The sequence below is a fragment of the Pelophylax lessonae genome, assembly GCF_965119305.1.
Source record: "Pelophylax lessonae genome assembly, chromosome: 5".
Lineage (NCBI taxonomy): Eukaryota > Metazoa > Chordata > Amphibia > Anura > Ranidae > Pelophylax > Pelophylax lessonae.
Genome location: NC_138772.1, coordinates 216079412 through 216097749, shown reverse-complemented (window position 1 = coordinate 216097749; position 18338 = coordinate 216079412). Strand labels below are relative to the sequence as shown.

The following is an 18338-nucleotide window of genomic DNA, read 5'->3' as shown; positions in this document are numbered from 1 at the left end:
GCACTGAGAGGTGGCACTGCTGGGCACTGAGAGGTGGCACTGCTGGGCACTGAGAGGTGGCACTGCTGGGCACTGAGAGGTGGCACTGCTGGGCACTGAGAGGTGGCACTGCTGGGCACTGAGAGGCAGCACTGATGGGTGGCACTGATGGGCACTGATAGGCGGCACTGATGAGCACTGATGGGCGGCACCATCAGTGCCAACACTCAGTGCCCATAGTGCTGCCAGTCAGTGCTCATCAGTGCCTAGATGAGCAGGCACTGATGGGCACTGACTGGCAGCACTATGGGCACTGATTGTGGGCATTGATGGGGGGCACTGATGGCGGGGCAATTTGTGTATGTGTTTTACCTCTAGCAATCAGGGCACTGGTGATCAGTGCCCTGATTACATTGCTGTGTGTCCCCGGCGCTGTGAGGCTCCCCCTCCTTCCTCACACTGCAGGCTCTGTGTGAGGAAGGAGCGCCGGCGATGAGAGATGATCTCATATGTTTACATATGAGATCATCTCTCATTGGACGGCTTGATCACGTGGTGAATGGCCGCTGTGATTGGCCATTCACCACGATCTGTGATCGGCCGTGTCCAAGGGACACGGCCGACACAGATTCTCCCCGATGCGCGCTCGCGGGAGCGCGCGGGGAGAGTCTTTCTGGGAGGCCGTTTAAAAACGGCCTCCCGAAAATTCAAGTCCGCGCTGCAGCCGTATATAGGCTGTAGCGCGGATGGCAGCAGGTTAAAAAACAAACTGAAATCTTTTAGGGGGGAGGTAAAAATAAAATAATGTGGTTGCATAAGTGTTCACACCCTCTTATAACTGGGTATATTGCTGTGTTCAGAATTAAGCAATCACATTGAAACTTATGTTAGCAGGTGTGTACTGACTCCTATTTATCATTTAAAGTGCCTCTGATTAACCCCAAATAAAGTTCAGCTGTTCTAGTAGGTCTTTCCTGACATTTTCTTAGTCGCATCCTACAGCAAAAGCCATGGTTCACAGAGAGCTTCCAAAGCATTAGAGGGATCTCATTGTTAAAAGGTATCAGTCAGGAGAAGGGTACAAAAGAATTTCTCAAGGCATCAGATGGAATGGAACACAATGAAGACCGTCATAATCAAGTGGAGAAAATATGACACAACAGTGACATTACCAAGAACTGGGCGTCCCTCCAAAATTGATGAAAAGACGAGAAGAAAACTGGTCAGGGAGGCTGCCAGGAGGCATACAGCAACATTTAAGGAGCTGCAGGAATATCTGGCGAGTGCTGGTTGTGTGTTACATATGACAACAATCCTCCATATTCTTTGTATGTTGAGGCTATGGGGTAGAGGGGCAAGACGGAAAACATCTAAGCTTGGCTAAATTTTGCAAAAACGCATCTGAAGTCTCCAAAAGCATGTGGGGAAAATGTGTTCTGGTCTGATGAAACCAAAGTTGAACTTTTTGGCAAAAAGCTCTGTTTGACGCAAAAACACCGCTGCACACCCCCAAAAGAACACCATACCCACAGTGAAGCATGGTGGTGGCATCATTATGCTTTGGGGCTGTTTTTCTTCAGCTGGAACAGAGGGCCTTAGTCAAGGTAGAGGGAATTATGAACAGTTCCAAATACCAGTCAATATTGGCACAAAACATTCAGGCTTCTGCTAGAAAGCTGAACATGAAGAGGAACTTCATAATTTTGCATGACAACGACCCAAAGCATACATCCAAATCAAAGGAATGGCTTCACCAGAAGAAGCTTAACCACTTAAGCCCCGGAAGATTTTACCCCCTTCCTGACCAGGGCCTATTTTGCGATTCGGCACTGCGTGACTTTAACGGACAATTGTGCGGTCGTGCGACGCTGTACCTAAACGAATTTGACGTCCTTTTTTTCCCACAAACAGAGCTTTCTTTTGGTGGTATTTGATTGCGATTGTGCGATTTTTTTGATCATGCGCTATAAACAAAAAAAGAGCGTCAATTTTGCAAAAATAGCAATATTTTTCACATTTTTTTATATGAAATTCCCCCCCAAAAAAATGTAAAAATCAAAATTGTTTAACATTTTCGGCCAATTTGTTTTATGCTACATATGTTTGGTAAAAAAAATCGCAAAAAGCGTATTTTGATTAGTTTGCGCAAAAGTTATCGCGTTTGCTAACAAAGGGAAAGATTTTTGTCATTTTTGTTGTTTTTTTTTAACGCGTAATGGCGGCGATCTGCGATTTTTTTGCGGTACTGCGACACTGCGGCGGACAGATCGGACCCTTGACTGACATTTTTGACACTTTTGGGGTTACCAGTGACATTTCTACAGTAATCAGTGTTATACATATGCACTGTTACTGTACAATTACACTGGCAGTGAAGGGGTTAACTTTTTTGAGAGGGAAGGGTGGTGTGTGTCTCTAGGGGCGTGATTCTAACTGTGATTGGCTGTGGCTTGAGCTGTAGGAACAGTGATCAACGATCCTACATAGTAGATCCGTATGATCACTGTTTCTACACAGGGGAGAATGACAGGCGGCTTGTTTACATCAGCCGCCTGCCTTTCTCCCTCTGCAGCGACGATCGCCGAGTAACACTCGTGGGGGAGTCCGTGACCACGTGGTAACGCGCGCTTGCTCCCTAGACCCTCACAGGCTAGCGTTGTAGATCTACGTCACTCTGCCTGTGAGGGGCTGACTGCCGACATAAATAGTCGTGACGCAGTCGGCAAGTGGTTAAAGTTTTGGAATGACCCAGCTGGTACCCAAACCTGAATCCAATTGAAAATCTGTGGGGTGATCTGAAGAGGGCTGTGCACAGGAGATACCCTTTCAATCTGACAGATTTGGAGAGTTTTTGCAAAGAAGAATGGGCAAATATTGCTAAGTCAAGATGTGGCATGCTGATAGACTCATACCCAAAGCGACTGAGTGCTGTAATAAAATTAAAATGGGCTTCAACAACGTATTCGTTTAAGGGTGTGCACACTTACGCAACCACGTTATTTTTATTTTTTTTTTATTTTTACTTCCCTTTACCTAAAAGATTTCAGTTTGTTATTTAACTGAGTTGTACAGTTTATAGGTCACATTAAGGGCTCTTTCACACGGGCGCTCTGATCAGATCCGTTTTTTAGGCGGATCTGATCGGATCCTCCATGCAGCTCTATGGGGCAGCGTGTGTCAGCGGAGACACCTCCGCTGACACCCGCTGCCATCCGCATCCGATCCTGTGCTGAAATCTGGACGGATGGAAACCCTATTTTTCCATCCGTTCAGTAATCGGAGCGGATCTGATGAGAGCGGACAAGCGGTCCGCTCTCCTCCGATCCCCCATAGAGGGCAGCGGGGGCTGAGACACCTCCCTCTCCGCTCTGCAAGCGGAGACGGAGCTGTCATCCGCCCGGCTCAGCGGGGATCGCGGATCGATCCCCGCTGAGCAACACGGATCCGCCTGCGGAGGCGGACCGTGTGAAAGAGCCCTAAAGGTGAAAAAAGTTCTGAAATTATGTATCGTCTCATTTTTTTTACATCACAGAAACCTGCCATTTTAACAGGGGTGTGTAGACTTTTTATATCCACTGTAGATGAAAGGCTTTGGAGTGCTTCTTGGTTTCTTCAGTATTTGAGTTTACTGGAAATTGTGTACTTGTTCTTAGATTATGTTCTTGTCTCCTATTCTGAATTTATTTCACCTGAAAAAAACTTAAACAGGGACACTACTGAGTACATGATTTTCAAATCGAATCCGTTGTAAAAACATTTTCTGTTTTCCATTTTAGGAACCAAATTTTGAGGATCTTCAGGTAACATACTATAAGACACTTTTTTGTGTTATGTTATAGTTTAATATGTGCTTATAATGTGATGTACACTCCTAATTCTAAGACAATAAGGGGTATATTTAGAAAGCGGGAAATCTGACACTGCCCAGCAATCACTGCAGGCGAATCTTCCTTGTGCACATATTTTAAATGAAAATGATGGATTCATTACTGGTGAATGTTTGTTGAAAATCTAATTTACTGCATTATAAGTATGAACTAATGTATTACCTCCATAACGTTAATTTTAGCCACTGTTCTGAGATTCCTTTAATGATACAGCACCATCCACTGGCCTATTTTTGCATGACAACTAATACACTAAAGTTTAGTTTACAGTATGATATAACTTATATTTGAAAACCACGTACACATTTAAATAAACCTCATTTCTAGCTCTTTGTGAAGAAAAGTACTTTACACACCTAGGTCAAGGTCTGATCATAGAAGAATATAGAATCTTCCCTGTGCTTGGGCTGTGCAAAAATCAAAACTGGACACACAAGGCTATTTATTACTTTTTTAAAAAAGGTGATCTGTCATATATTGAAGTAGGCAAGCTACAGTGTTTATCTAGTAAGACGTGGACATCAAAAGTCCTAACACATTTTACACCACAGTGGAGTTGTAAATTTATGTGTAGTTATGTTTTTTCTTTCATTCATCGAAAGAACACAGCGCTTCATAAATCATAACTACCAGGTTATATTGCCACCCCCAGGAGTAGGTCTAAGCAAAACAAAAAACATCTGGCTACGCCCATGGGCCGTCCTCAACTGGTAAATAACCCCCCACTCTGCTCTAGGTAATCAGTTTTAATCCGTCTAGTCAGGAGTAAGGACTTAGGCTCCCGGGCTGGGATTTCTGGTCCCAGCTATTTTTTCTCCTTCCTTACCTCTTTTTGGTGGCAAGGATTCTGTCTGGAGCATTACCTGCACCGTGGAAGGGTAAGTACAGCCCCCCCTCCTCCCCCTTTGGGTTTTTTTTGGGGTGGACGCAGGTTCCCTCCTCCCATCCTCAAATCCCTCACTGAGCTGGGCTTGCCCCACTCCCTTCCCCCCCTGTCTGGACCTGGAGTCTGGCGAGGGTCCCAGGGCAGTGGACGCAGCGGAGACCCCTGGGGTCTCCCCCGCTATTCCCACTCTGTAAGGGTAAGGGTCCTGGGATAGTGTACGTCCTGCCCTGGTAGTCTAGAGGGTTCCCAGTGTAGGAGACCCCTAGGTTCATGCCCTACTGTTTGCAGTGTGGGTATAGTGCAAGGGGGTCCCAGTGCAGGGACCGGTGCAGAGTGCGCAGCGGAGTCCCCCCTAACGTGTGTCCTACCTTCAGGGGGGGTCCACTTGCAGAGGGTGCAGCATTGCAGAGGGTGCAGGAAAGAACCTGGCAGCATGCTTCAGCATCTGTAGCTGATAGTGGCCATTTTTCCTTAGTTTGGCTGGTCTCAAGCTGGCAGTCCTGTTTGTGTGCCCAATGTCACGGGGGCCATTTTCCCTTAGTATGGATGGTCTCCAGCTGGCGGCCATGTTTGTGTAGCCCGATGATGTCACAGGGGCCATCTTCCCTTAGTCCGGGAGACGCTGGAGACGACTGAGGCCTCATGGGAATGCCGAAACTCCTCCTCTTCCTCATTAGTTTCCTCTTCCTGTGCCCAGGACATATGAACAGGGAAGGCGTGCATAGTGATGCTGGGTTCGAATTCTCGTCGCTCCTCCTATTGGTAGGGTGAGTCCTTGGGAGTCCCTGTTATCTCTCTCTGTGCTGATAGGTATCCTTTAGTGGTGCAAAAATATAGTTTTTGTACTTCAAGGTCTTCCTTTTCCTTATGGAGCCTCAGGGTCACATCTTCCCCACTGACCCCCTCATGGAGGTGGCAGATCCCTTGGAACCCCACCTTCCCATGGTTGCACTCCAGGAAGTGGCCTAAGGACAAAGGTAGCGCCCCCCCCGCCTTTCCTGGCTCAGTCTGTCTCATCTGATTCTGAGCCTGATGCCACCGTGGACGCAGGCCCATCCAGGGGGACTTAATATCACACCCCCAGATCCATCTGATAGTGAGGATGTTTCCTCCATGGTCACAGCAGCGAATTAAAAAACGCTGGTAGATGCACTTATTACTGCAGTGCGTGAGACTTCAAAAATGGAGGGTGTGGCTGTGTCGTTTGGTATGCATAGGTCATCTCCCACTCCAAAGGTGTTTCCTTTATGTGCCTTATTTTGACAGATTTTCCTGTAAGGAATGGGAACAACCAAAATTACTCTTTGTGGTCCAAAATTGTTTTGCTGTACATCACCCTTTTGAGGAGTCACTTTTAAAAAAGTGGACTAGTTGACCAGTGGAGGGCCCTCCTGTTTCCATGTTAAACAAAGCTACCATGATCCCAGTATAGGAACCCCCGGCTGACAGGAAAGCAGAGGCTGTGTCATGCAGCTTGTTTACTATGGCTGGTTCTACATTGTGGCCAGTCTTTCCCTCAGCCTTGATGTCTCAGACCCTAACTGATTAGGCCAAGCTTTTGTGCCAGGGCCTGGGGGGTGAGCAGGTCCCCGCTGCTTATGTTGATTAAGCGGACTAGTTGGTTCATGGGCTGCAGTTTATTCGTGATGCAGCTTTGGATTAAGCTCCTGTGCTGTCCAAACGTCCTGTTTCAGCAGTGGTGATTAGGTGCATACTGTGGTTTAAGAATTGGTCCGAAAGACCAAGCCACTATGAAAGCTTTGATTGATCTACCCTGTCAAGGCGATCGCCTGTTTGGGGCTACCCAGGATGACATCATTAAGGGTATCACGGGGGGAAAGAGTACCTTCCTGCCATATTCTAGGAAAGGGAAGGAGCCTCCTCGCTGGCGGGGGCCCTCCTTCTCAGCACATAGAAAATTCTTTCATGCTTCTGGGACAGAGAATAAGGGAAATAGGTCTTTCAAATCTTCCCTGGGAGGTTCCAAGCATCCTTGGTCTGGTAAGCCTACAGCGAGCTTCTCCGGACCCGCAGACAAGACCCCTTCAGCATGAAGGTCTACCCTCACCCATTATTTGGGTGGGGGTACATCTTCGCTGGTTTCCTGCCTCGCGGACCACCTTCATGAGCTTCAAGGGGATCCACGAAATGATTATTTTGGGGTACCCAGAAAGGTGGACCAAGCTTGTCCTTTTCAGGTTTTTGAGGTCCTGAGTCTCCTTGTGCAGATTCAATTCCTGCATAGGTTCAGGTGATGTCCAAACTACCTAAGGTCCCCCCAATCCCTGCAGGGAATTGATTTACCTAGGTCTGATTCTAATTCTGACCAGGGTGGTCCTTCCTCTGGACAGACTTCAGGAACCACAGGCCGTGATCCACCGACTGCTGTCACACAGAGAGTTCTCTTTCCCATCCCATACAGGTTCTGAGTCTGGTGGTATCCACCTCCAAGACAGTTCTGTTTGCACAGTCCTTCATGCAGCTCCTTTAGCAGATTCTGCTACACAGGAGGATACCGAGGTTCGTGGCAAGATCACAGGTTCCTCTGGCAGATGCCGCAGGCGTCTAAGGGCCAGGGTAAGGCAAGCATCATCCTCGGCTCAGGCTACTTCTGCAATTCCTGCGAGGAATCAAGGGCGAGAATCATCCAATCAGTCTGGTGGCCATAAACATCCCTTGGGGGCTTCCTCTCAGAGAAGACCTGTTTTCCCAAGGCCTGATCTACCATCCTGCTTTACAGTCGCTGGTGTTAATGGCTTAGCTTTTGAAAGCCAGATACTGAGGGATAGAGGTCTGTCTGGATCAGTGATCCCTACTATGGTGAAGGCGAGGAAGTCGTCTTCCAGCAAGATATACCATCTTATGTGGAAAGCGTACATTTCTTGGTGGCCGATTTGCGCTCACCCTCCATCCTTTTCTGTGGCTCAGAACCTAACCTTTCTTCAACAGGGCGTTGATCAGATGTTGCCTTGTCACAGTCCCGATTTAGTGGTCCATAGGGATAAAGTGGTTCTTCGTCCCTGTCCATCATTCCTGCCCAAAGTTGTCTCTGACTTCCATCTGAATGAGGACATTGTGTTGCTTTCCTTGTGTCCCAAGCTGGGTCATCCCAGGGAATTTGCTTTGCATACCTTGGCTGTGGTTCGTGCGATTTGAGTAGTATCTGGCAGCTTCTGAGTCCTTTCGGAGGTCAGAATCGCTTTTTGTGGTTATGTACAGACCAAGGAAAGGGCTGGCCACTTCTTCTGCTACCATCTCCAGATAGATCAGGCAGACTGTTACTCAGGCCTTTTCCATTAAAGGTCAGGTTCCACCTTTCCCTGTCAAGGCACATTCCACCCGAACGCTGACTACTTCTTGGGCCTTCCATCATCGGGCACCAATTTCTCAGGTTTGCAAGGCGGTCATTTGGTCGTCAGTGCATACCTTCACAAAATTCTATAAGGTAGATACTTGGCATCTGCGGATGCTTCTTTTGGCCTCAACGTTTTGCAGGCTGCTGTTTAAGAGGGGCTGTTCCCTCTGGAGGGGTCTTTTTCTTTAAACTTTTTCAGATGGGGCTTCTGTGACCCAATTAAGGCTCCTGTGCCCTGGTTAAGGGCTCTTATGTGTAGCCTTGGGTTATTTTCCCCACTCCTCATGTTTTTTTGGCACTGCTTTTGGACGTCCCAGTAGTTATGATATATGGAGTGCTGTTCCATCGATGAACGAAAGAGAAAATGGGATTTTTGTACTTGCCGTAAAATCCATTTCTCTAAATTCATCGACGGACACAGCACCCACCACTCTATGGAGTTCTAGTACTTTAAATACTGCTTGCTACTTAACTGATTACCTAGGGCAGAGAGGGGGGGGTTATATACCAACTGAGGATGGCCCATGGGCGTAGCCAGGTGTTTTTTGTTCTGCCTAGTCCTACTTCTGGAGGAGGCAATATAACCCAGTAGTTATGATTTATGGAGCGCTGTGTCCGTCAATCTCAGAGAAATGGATTTTACAGTAAGTACAAAAATCCCATTTTTTTTTTTTTTTGTAGATTGTGGCATACAAATTTTAGCACAAATTTTCAAGTGTTTTAATCATCTCCATTACACAAGTTATTCACCTTTTTAAATGTCTGTCAATCTGTGAGGTAACCTATACAGAGAGATACAGTAATTGAAATCGTAAAATCTGTTGATTTGATTCATTTTTTTTTTCTGTAGGCTCAGCTGGCTGAAAAAACCACGTTACTAAATGAAACAAAACTTGACATGCAAGAATTTAAAGAAAAGGTACAAAAGGGTTTAATATTGTTGTACAAAATAAAACTGCAGCTGCTGACTTTTATTAATAGGATATTCACCTATCCCAGGATCCAGCAATTACCTCACCTGGCTGGTTTCTTCACTGGGCTTTGGTCCCTGGTGCTGGCATACGAACTGTGGACAGCTGGCTGTAACTGCTTGTGGCTTCACAGCCGGCTGCTCACTGTGCATGTGTGAGCCACACAGCTATTTGATTGGTCCTGCAGCTTTCTGGGACCTGTGGCATGTCCCAAAAGGCTGCGGGGGGGGGGGGGGTCCAGGAATGAGCTTTAAAACCAGGTGCCTGCTGTACCCCCCATGGCGGAACTTTTGGATGAACTTCCACTTTAATTATACTGAACTTGTTTTATTTTTCAGGACTGATAACTGAATCAGTAATAGTATATCTTCCCTAGTTCCTGATATGAGAGAGTTCCTTAAAACACTACCTATGGTTTAACCATTCTCATCTGGCTCAGGCAGGGTCCATACTGCATACCGCATGGTTTAAAATCCTTCTAAATGGAAGTTTACAATGAGAGACTTTAAAGTGATAAAGTCTTATTTGTTATTTTTAACAAAAAAAAAAAAAAAGTCATACTTACCTGCTCTGTGAAGTGGTTTTGCACAGAGTAGCCCAGATACTCCTCTTCTCGGGTCCCTCTTCAGCGCTCCTGGCTCCTCCTTTTTGTTGAGTGCCCCCACAGCATGGTGGCATCCGAACCGAGCCGCAGCTCCCTGTTTCCATTCAGACACGAAGCTGCGGCCCTGCCCCCTCTCTCTCCTCATTGGCTCACTGAATTGGAGTGACCGCAGCTGCATTAAGATAAAAAAACCTTCTGAATTTACAACCACGAAAAAAAAAAAAAAATCCTTTTTTTTTTTTTTTTTTTGAAAAACCAACCATAAACTAGTAACATAGTTTTTTGCAATGTATACAATATTCCAGTTTAAATAAGCCATGGCCATGTGAATTTGTCTTTTTGGATATATTGATTTTATAGTTTGCCCTTTTATTCAACTTTAACTTCTTTTCTTTACAGGTTATTGTTTTGGAAGACCAGTTAAAAAAGTACTCACGTGGTGTTTTTGTTACTCCTCTTGGCACTCCTTATAAAGGTGAAAACACAATGCATTATAAACTTTCATTCTAAAAATGTTTTTAAAATTATTACCATCTAAAAATAAGAAAGTTTATACTTCCCTTTTCTGCTGCTGACAGTTCCTGCAATCCTCGCACACTAGCAAAGCTAAGCCAGCAGCAGAACTTAATTCGTCACACATCTGCATTCACCAATGGGCTATGGTTTTATCTTACAGCTGCTATATCTCTACTGTCTTTTGCAGTGATATAGAGACTGGCCGATGGAACTACAGCACATGGCATTGGAAGCGGCATTAAATATAAAATGTGTGTGGTTAAATGTGACAGCTTTGCTTTCAAAGGGGGCGAATATTCATGCAGTGGATGGAAGAAAGGTTTCCTATCTTTTAAATAGGCATCAAAGTCACTTTAGAGCTTGTGATGATGGCTAAATGCAATTTGTCCATTTGGTGCATTATACTTTGCATCTGAGAAGTTAGAGACTTCCAAACCATTGAGATTTCATTGAAAAATGCATTTTACCTACAGTTGGTACAGTAAAGCTGCTTCTTTGCTGCATCTGCCATCTTTAAGCTGCTTTTGCATTCATGATACTTCAGTTACAAGTTGGTTACATGACTTTCTGTTTGAAAATCATTAAAAGGCTTTCTACTATAAATTGCCCTGACCTACCTTATGGTAAATTGTAAATCTACTAGTTTAAACTGTAAGTAGACTCCAACTAAACTTCTTATTATATAGATTCATTACACACATAGTGATATATTTTAGGCATTTTTGATGGTGTTCTAACTTTTTTAGATGCACCTGTATATTATTTAAAGTTATTCTCAAGGTTATTTAAAGTCATATTAAAGGCAGATTTTCTATTTCTTTTTTAAATAACATACATTTTATACTTGCTTGCTCTGTGCAGTGGTTTTTGCACAGAGCAGCCCCGATCCTCTTCTTCTCGGGCTCCCTGCCGAGTGCACCTATAGCAAATAACTTGCTATGGGGGCACCAGAGCAGGCTCGTTCCTGAGCCGCTGATCTGTGTCTCCATCACACATGGAGTGTGGCTCAACCGCACCCCCACTCTCTCCTCTTTGGCTCACTGTCTGCGATTGACAGTAGCAGGAGCTTTTACAACCACTTTGAAATACATTTTCTCATTCTCATTAATTGACAAACGCAGCTCCATATTCTTCTTAATTGGGATATGCTGCCCCCTACAGGAGTAGGACACTCGGCAGGAAGAAATCTTTACAACGCCTATGGGGCAGTTCCTGGGGGGGGGGGGGGGGGTATACACCAGGGGTAATGAATTAAAATTCAAGGAGGTCCGGTTGCTAAAATTTTCTTTGGGCCGAGGTCCGAATCTGAAGTCTTTGCTATGACTCAGAAAGATTGGCAAAACAAAACGTGTCCATCAGCGTTGCTCTTAACATAAAATATGCCCATCCGAGTGCCACCTAACATAAAATATGCCCATCAGAGTGCCCCCTAACATAAAATGTGCCCATCAGAGTGCCCCCTAACATAAAATATGCCCTTGGCATAAAATTTGCTCATCAGCGTGACCCTTAACATAAAATAAGGGACACGCTGATGGGCATATTTTATGTTAGGGGGCACTCAGATAGACACATTTTATGTTAGGGGGCACTCTGATGGGCACATTTTATGTTAGGGGGCACTCTGATGGGCATATTTTATGTTAGGGGGCACTCAGATGGACACATTTTATGTTAGGGGGCACTCAGATGGACACATTTTATGTTAGGGGGCACTCTGATGGGCATATTTTATGTTAGGGGGCACTCTGGGCACATTTTATATTAGGGGGCACTCTGATGGGCACATTTTATGTTAGGGGGCACTCTGATGGGCACATTTTATGTTAGGTTGCACTCTGATGGGCAAAACAATACGTGTAAATCAGCGTTGCGCTTAACATTAAATATGCCCATTAGAGTGCCCCTTAACATAAAATATGCCCATTAGAGTGCCCCTTAACATTAAATATGCCCATTAGAGTGCCCCTTAACATAAAATATGCCCATTAGAGTGCCCCTTAACATTAAATATGCCCATTAGAGTGCCCCTTAACATAAAAAAAGGGGCATGCTGATGGGCACATTTTATGTTTAGGGACGGCACTCTGATGGGCACACTTTTTTTTTATGGGGCACTCTAACGAGCACTACAAAATATGCCCATCAATCTGCAGACTTTAAAAACCTCCCATCCGCTTTAAGTGCAGCTATGGCCACATTGCATTCTCCCCTTGTGCTCCACATACCTGGAGCCAGGAGCCGAGCCAGAAGCCGCGAGCAGGGGGGCGGGGCGCGCACATAATGTCACGCCCCAACTCGCTGCCTGGCTGAATGGGAGCCGCAGTCAGGAGCGGGGGGCGGGGCGCGCGCGTGACGTCACGCCCCTACTCGCGGCCGTACAGGACACCGGCCGGGAGCCGCAGCGCACACACAGTACGTCACTGGTTGCTGGGACACCCGCGGTCCCAGCAAACCATTGAATCAATACAGTAGGCGGCCTCGCGGTCCGGGTGAAAGCATCGTGCGGGCCGCCATTTAGTGACGGCCGGTATACACCCACTTACTCTGCTATAGGCATTCATTTTTTTTCTGCCTAGTTCAGGAGTAGGACCTAGTTCCCTGCTGGGATTTCGATCCTAGCATGTTTTTTATGTAAAAAGGGAACCTTGTGTCTAAGTTTTATTATTTTTAGCTAGTTATGTTCCTAAGAGAACTAAATCAACAGCTGTACTGGGCATCGGACTGGATATTCTAGATCCGTATGGTCTCGCAGTCTGGCCAGCGAGCGTGTGCAGGTTGCAGCTCCACTCTAGGCCTCGCCACGACATGGCCCCACTGGACAGGGGCTAGCTCGCGAGTGAAACACCTCACTGGGATGCACACGACCTGGTTTGTCTTGAGTTGCAGCTTACCCCTTGGCCGTCAGCACCCCTACCCTAAGTGTAGAGGTGATCTATCCAGGATGGCGCCCACCTGAATATCGTTGGTATGGTGAGTAGTGTCCCCCAATATCTTTTGCGGTCTCTGGGTGGACAGGGGCCCCTCCCTGGAACGGTCAGATCCTCGAGTTATCTCCCATCCTCCATGTTCCTCCCTTGTATGTGGGGTCCCTAGGGAACATTGACCATCCAAGGCTCCCCCCTCAGGCCATCCTCCCCACTATTTCATAGGTGGTCCCTACCTTAGTCTCGTAGAGTGCAGGGGCTGTAGCAGGCAATGAGGGGCATGCTGATGCCACTGATCTCGCGATCCCCTGGGGGGGGGTTAATCCTGGTGGGGGTCCCTGCCAGGGCCCCCCTATGCCTGATGATCGCTGGACCCCTCAGGGGGTCCTGTAGACTACATGGCGTGCCGGGGACGCCACCATTTTTCCAGTAGAACAGCAATATTAGGCTCGGCAGCTAGCGTTTAGTAGTTTCCCATTGAAATGCATTGGACGGCCATTTTGTCGTGGCCTCTTTATTGAAATGCATTGGGCGGCCATTTTCTCCTAGTCCGAGAACAATGTACAGCAGTGAGTGGCAAAGCTTTAACTCTAGTGCTGACCCAGGTATTCCTCTTCCTGTGAGGATCGTTTTTCTGCACATTTCAGGCCGGCTCTGATTTCCCTGATATCGGGTGGTAGTGAGTCGATTAGGGTCCCTATAGGTTGCCCTCCCACTCTGTTATTTTGCAGTTTAATGTGCTGGGACTTGTAGTACCGCTGGTGTAGCGGTGCGGGCCGTTTTCTGCAGTATTCTTTTAAGTGACACTGCTCTGTCCCTGGGATAGCATGCAGTCCCAGAAGCAAGTCTCACCTACTGATCCCCTCCTTTGTGTTGCAGGGACCTCTGGGTCGCAACCCTTGTCTGGCTTAACGGCCGTTTCGGAAACCCTGATGTCAAAAGTTGATTTGGTCCTAAAAAAGAGTAAAAAGCGCCCACTGCCCTCACCTGCCTCATCTGTATCCTCAGATTCTTAGGTTGATATGGCCGCCACGGACACGAGTCACTCTGAGGGAGTTGCGTCATCCTACTCTGATGACTAGGAGGAAATCTCCTCATCTGCAGCCACGCGGGAAAACGTGGCCCTTTCCTGCTTCCAACAGGCAGGAGAAGGGATCTAAGCCATTTAGATCATCTGGTGGTTCCAAGAAGACTTAGTCAGGTAGGCAGAGAGCAGGCCCCTCCAGATCTGCAGACAAGTCCCCTTCTGAATGAAGGAGCGCCCTCACCTGTAACTGGGGTGCGGGGACATCTTTGTTTCTTTCCAGAACCATGAACCTCCTTGATTCAGGACAAATTCAGGACAAATGGGTCCATGAAATGATCCGATCAGTTTACAAGATCGAATTCAGGTCTTGACCGTGGGACAGATTCCTACCGTCTGATCTACGTTTATTTCCAGATCAGCTAAGGGATCTACAAGAGGCACTAAGAGTTTCCTGGCTGCCCGGGAGGTGGTCGAGATCCTAAAATGGGCAGAAAACTTTGTTCCAGCCCTCTCCGCCGTGCATATCCCCGGAGTAAGAAATTGGCAGGCGGATTACTTGAGGAGTTAGGTGTTGGATCAGGGGGAATGGTCCCTTCACCTGGAGGTGTTTCACCTGCTGTGTGTCCGGTGGGGGATACCCGATGTGGACCTGTTAGCCTCTCAGCTAAACAAGCAGGTACAGAGGTTTGTGGCCAGGTCTCGGGATCCTCTGGCCGACGCCACAGACACACTGGTGGCTCTTTGGGGTCAGTATCGGCTGATCTATGCGTTTCCCTACGCTAAAACTTCTGCAGAAGCCTCTAAGGGAAGATCTGCTGTCTCAAGGGCTGATCTTCCATCCTGCTTTAATGGTGTGGCTGTTGAAAGCCAGGTATTGAAGGATAGGGGTCTTTCTGACTCATTGATTCCTACACTGTTGAAGGCTAGGTAATCTACCTCTTGGAAGATTTATCATTGTACATGGAATATGTATATCGCATGGTGTGAAGCGATTAAGGTGCATCCACTCTGTTTTTCAGTGGGTAGCATATTGGCCTTCCTCCAGAGAGGAGTTGTGCAGCGGTTGGCCTTTGGTACCATTAAGTGCCAGGTGCCGGCCTTGGCTTTGTTTTTTCAACGTCCTTAGACTATGCATTTTTTGATTCGCACCTTTATCCAAGGAGTTCGCCATACGGCTCCTCCAATACGGTCCCAGTTACCTCCGTGGGATCTTAACTTGGTACTGTTAGTTCGTCACAGAAGGTAGCCTTTTTGGTGGATATTATCTCTGTGCGCCCAGTGTCTGAATTGGCGGCGCTGATTAAATACCACTGGGTTTTTTATTTTTTTTTGTGCTATAAATAAAAAAAGACCAACAGTTTTGTAAAAAAATTAGTAATTTTTCTTCATACATTTTGGCCAAAAGTTATACTGCTACAAATCTTTGGTAAAAATTAGGGATGCACCGAAATGAAAATGTTGGACCGAAACCGAAAATTCAGGATGCCCTTGGCCGAAAACCGAAATCGAAAATTACTTTTTTTCCCCCAAATGATTTTAAATTAGATCAGCAGTGATGACTTGCCTGTCATTCATCTAACAGCTCCACATACATAGTGGGCAAGCTAGTTCAGATGACGGCGTCCTGTGCAGCCTGCAGGAAAGGAATTGTGTATGCCTGTATGGCTGGAGCAATGCTGCAAAAATGTTTGTTGTGTTGTGACAGTGGGACGCCGCCCCTACCAGAACACTCCAATCAGTGATCTCCGCCATTGACTAAGAGAGCTGACTGGTAGTCAGTCAGCTGCTGGTTTTCCAGCATGCTCGTCTGACTTCTGTTGGATAGACCTATCAGATTCTGCAACCTAAAGGGATGTTCGGCCAAAAAGAAATGTACTGCGCATGTGCCCATGTGTTCCAACATGGCCGTAATGCATTGCAATAGGTTTCCTAATGTGACAGAACACGTAGCAGCAGCGGACATTTTCTTACACCCACGCAAGTCTTGAATTGTACATTTATTGTAACAGAAAATGCTGTGAATCGCATACTCCACACAGCCGTGTGTGGTGCAAATTCCAAGAAGTAGATAGTAATAAAATGTGAACAGCAATATTCAAATTAAATATAACAGCATGATTCACATACTAGACAATGCTCAAAAAAAATGTGCAAATAATGCAACAGATCAAGAATAAATTCTTAATAGATGTGCAAATATGACAATAAGTGCTGAAAAATGGGTATAATAATTTATGATACCCATTTTTTAGCACTTATTGTCAAATGTTCACATGTTATGGTTAGGAATGTATTCCTGAATCTGTTGCATTATTTGCACATTTTTTTCAAGCATTGTGTAGTATGGGAATCATGCTGTTATGTTTCATTTGAATATTATCAACTTTTTGAGATTTGCATCACATACCACTGCATTGGAGTATGCAATTCACGTCATTTTAGAAAGAGAGCGCTTTAATGGGAAATTGCATTGAAGAGTTATTGCTGGACCTTAACACACTGTGGGAGAGAGAGAGATTGATTGCATTGAAGAGTTATTGCTGGACCTAAACACACTGTGGAGGCACAACTGCAAGCAATGACAGAGGGATCTCTCTCCAATGGCAAGCTGCACTAGGCTGTGATTATACATGTCATCCGTTCTAACTACCAAGCTGTTTTTTACACAAGCAGATATCCATGTTACCTTCCTCCGCAGCGAACAGCACATGAAGGGAGGAGGTGGGTGGACCGATTCAGCAATAGGGTCGGAGGAGGATCCGCTGCGCATCCTGGGTCCCTCTCCCCCGAGACGTCACTGGTTGCTAGACGCCAATCGGCTGGTCTTTTAGCAACCCCTGTAAATCACAATGAAGCGCCGGCTTAGGATCGCAGCGGTCAGCAGAGATGCCCGCAAATGACAGGGAAGTGAAGAGATCACTTTTTACTGATATCAGCGGCCATACATTTTCGGCATCCTTAACCCCTTATCGGCCGAAATTGGATAGTCACATTTTCGGCTGAAATTATCGGTGCCCGAAATTTCGGTGCACCTCTAGTAAAAATACCCCAAATCAGTGTATAATTTTTGGTCTTTGTGAAGGTTATAGAATCTACAAGCTATGGTGCCAATCATTGAAAACTGATCTCACTTGATGTACTGATCTAATTTTCTTGAGACACTGACAAGCCAGGACAGTACAAACACCCCCCAAATGACCCCTTTTTGGAAAGTAGACATTCAAAGGTATTTAGTTAGAGGCATGGTGAGTTTTTTGAAGTTTTGGTTTTTCCCCACAATTCTTTTTTACTAAATTGTCAGATTAACAGGTTATTTCTCTCACATGGCATATGCATACTTGCAACTACACCCCATAACACATTCTGCTACTCCTCCTGGTTACGGCGATACAACATTTGTGAGACTTTTTCAGAGCCTGGCCACATAGAGAGGCCCAACATGCAGGGAGCACTATCAGGTATTCTAGGGACATAAATTACTCTCTATTACACTTTTGAAGGGCCTGGAGAAAAATGGAAACCCCCACAAAATGACCCCCATTTTGAAAAGCACACACCAGAACGTATATTCTATGCGGCATAATGAGTCTTTTGAACATGTAATTTTTTCCCCACAATTTTTTGTAAAATGTGAAAAGAAAATGAAAACTATTTTTTTAATGCAGTTTTACGGCACTGATGGGCACTGATGAGGATCTGGTGATAGAGTGGCAGTGATGAGCACTTACTGATGGGCACTTTAGTGGCACCATAGGACACTGATAAGCACTTTAGTGGCACTGATGAGCACTGTAGTGGCACTGTAGGACACTGAATGAGCATTGTAGGGCATTATTGAGCACTATAGTGGCACTGATGAGCACTGTATTGGCACTGTGTGGCACTGATAAGCACTTTAGTGGCACTGTAGAGCACTGTAGTTTTACTGATGGCACTGATGAACACTGTAATAGCACTGTAACGCACTCAGGATCAAGCCAACTCACGCTGCTGTTAGAAAAGTGATTACTCTGTTATTGGACAGAGCGATCATGTGGTAAAGGGCGGCTGTGATTGTCCCTTTACCCCAATGCGTGATGCGCAGGGTCCTGTAGACTCAGGGTTCATGGACACTAACGGATGCGTGCCCCAGGGTGGATGCGAGAAGTACAAGCATGGGAGGATGTCATATAACAGAAAATTAATG

The 18338-nt window shown here is 46.1% G+C and overlaps 1 protein-coding gene across 2 annotated transcripts in view; it reads left to right on the top strand.

Annotated features, from left to right (window-relative positions):
- The window catches only part of GOLGA4 (golgin A4), a 205438-nt gene that overhangs the window by 158182 nt on the left and 28918 nt on the right, over positions 1–18338 (top strand). For both annotated transcript variants that reach the window (XM_082259202.1, XM_082259201.1), the window contains exons 20-22: positions 3756–3779; positions 8958–9026; positions 10082–10157. In XM_082259202.1, the coding sequence (XP_082115328.1) occupies positions 3756–3779; positions 8958–9026; positions 10082–10157 (169 nt within the window). The remainder of the gene's footprint in view (positions 1–3755; positions 3780–8957; positions 9027–10081; positions 10158–18338) is intronic.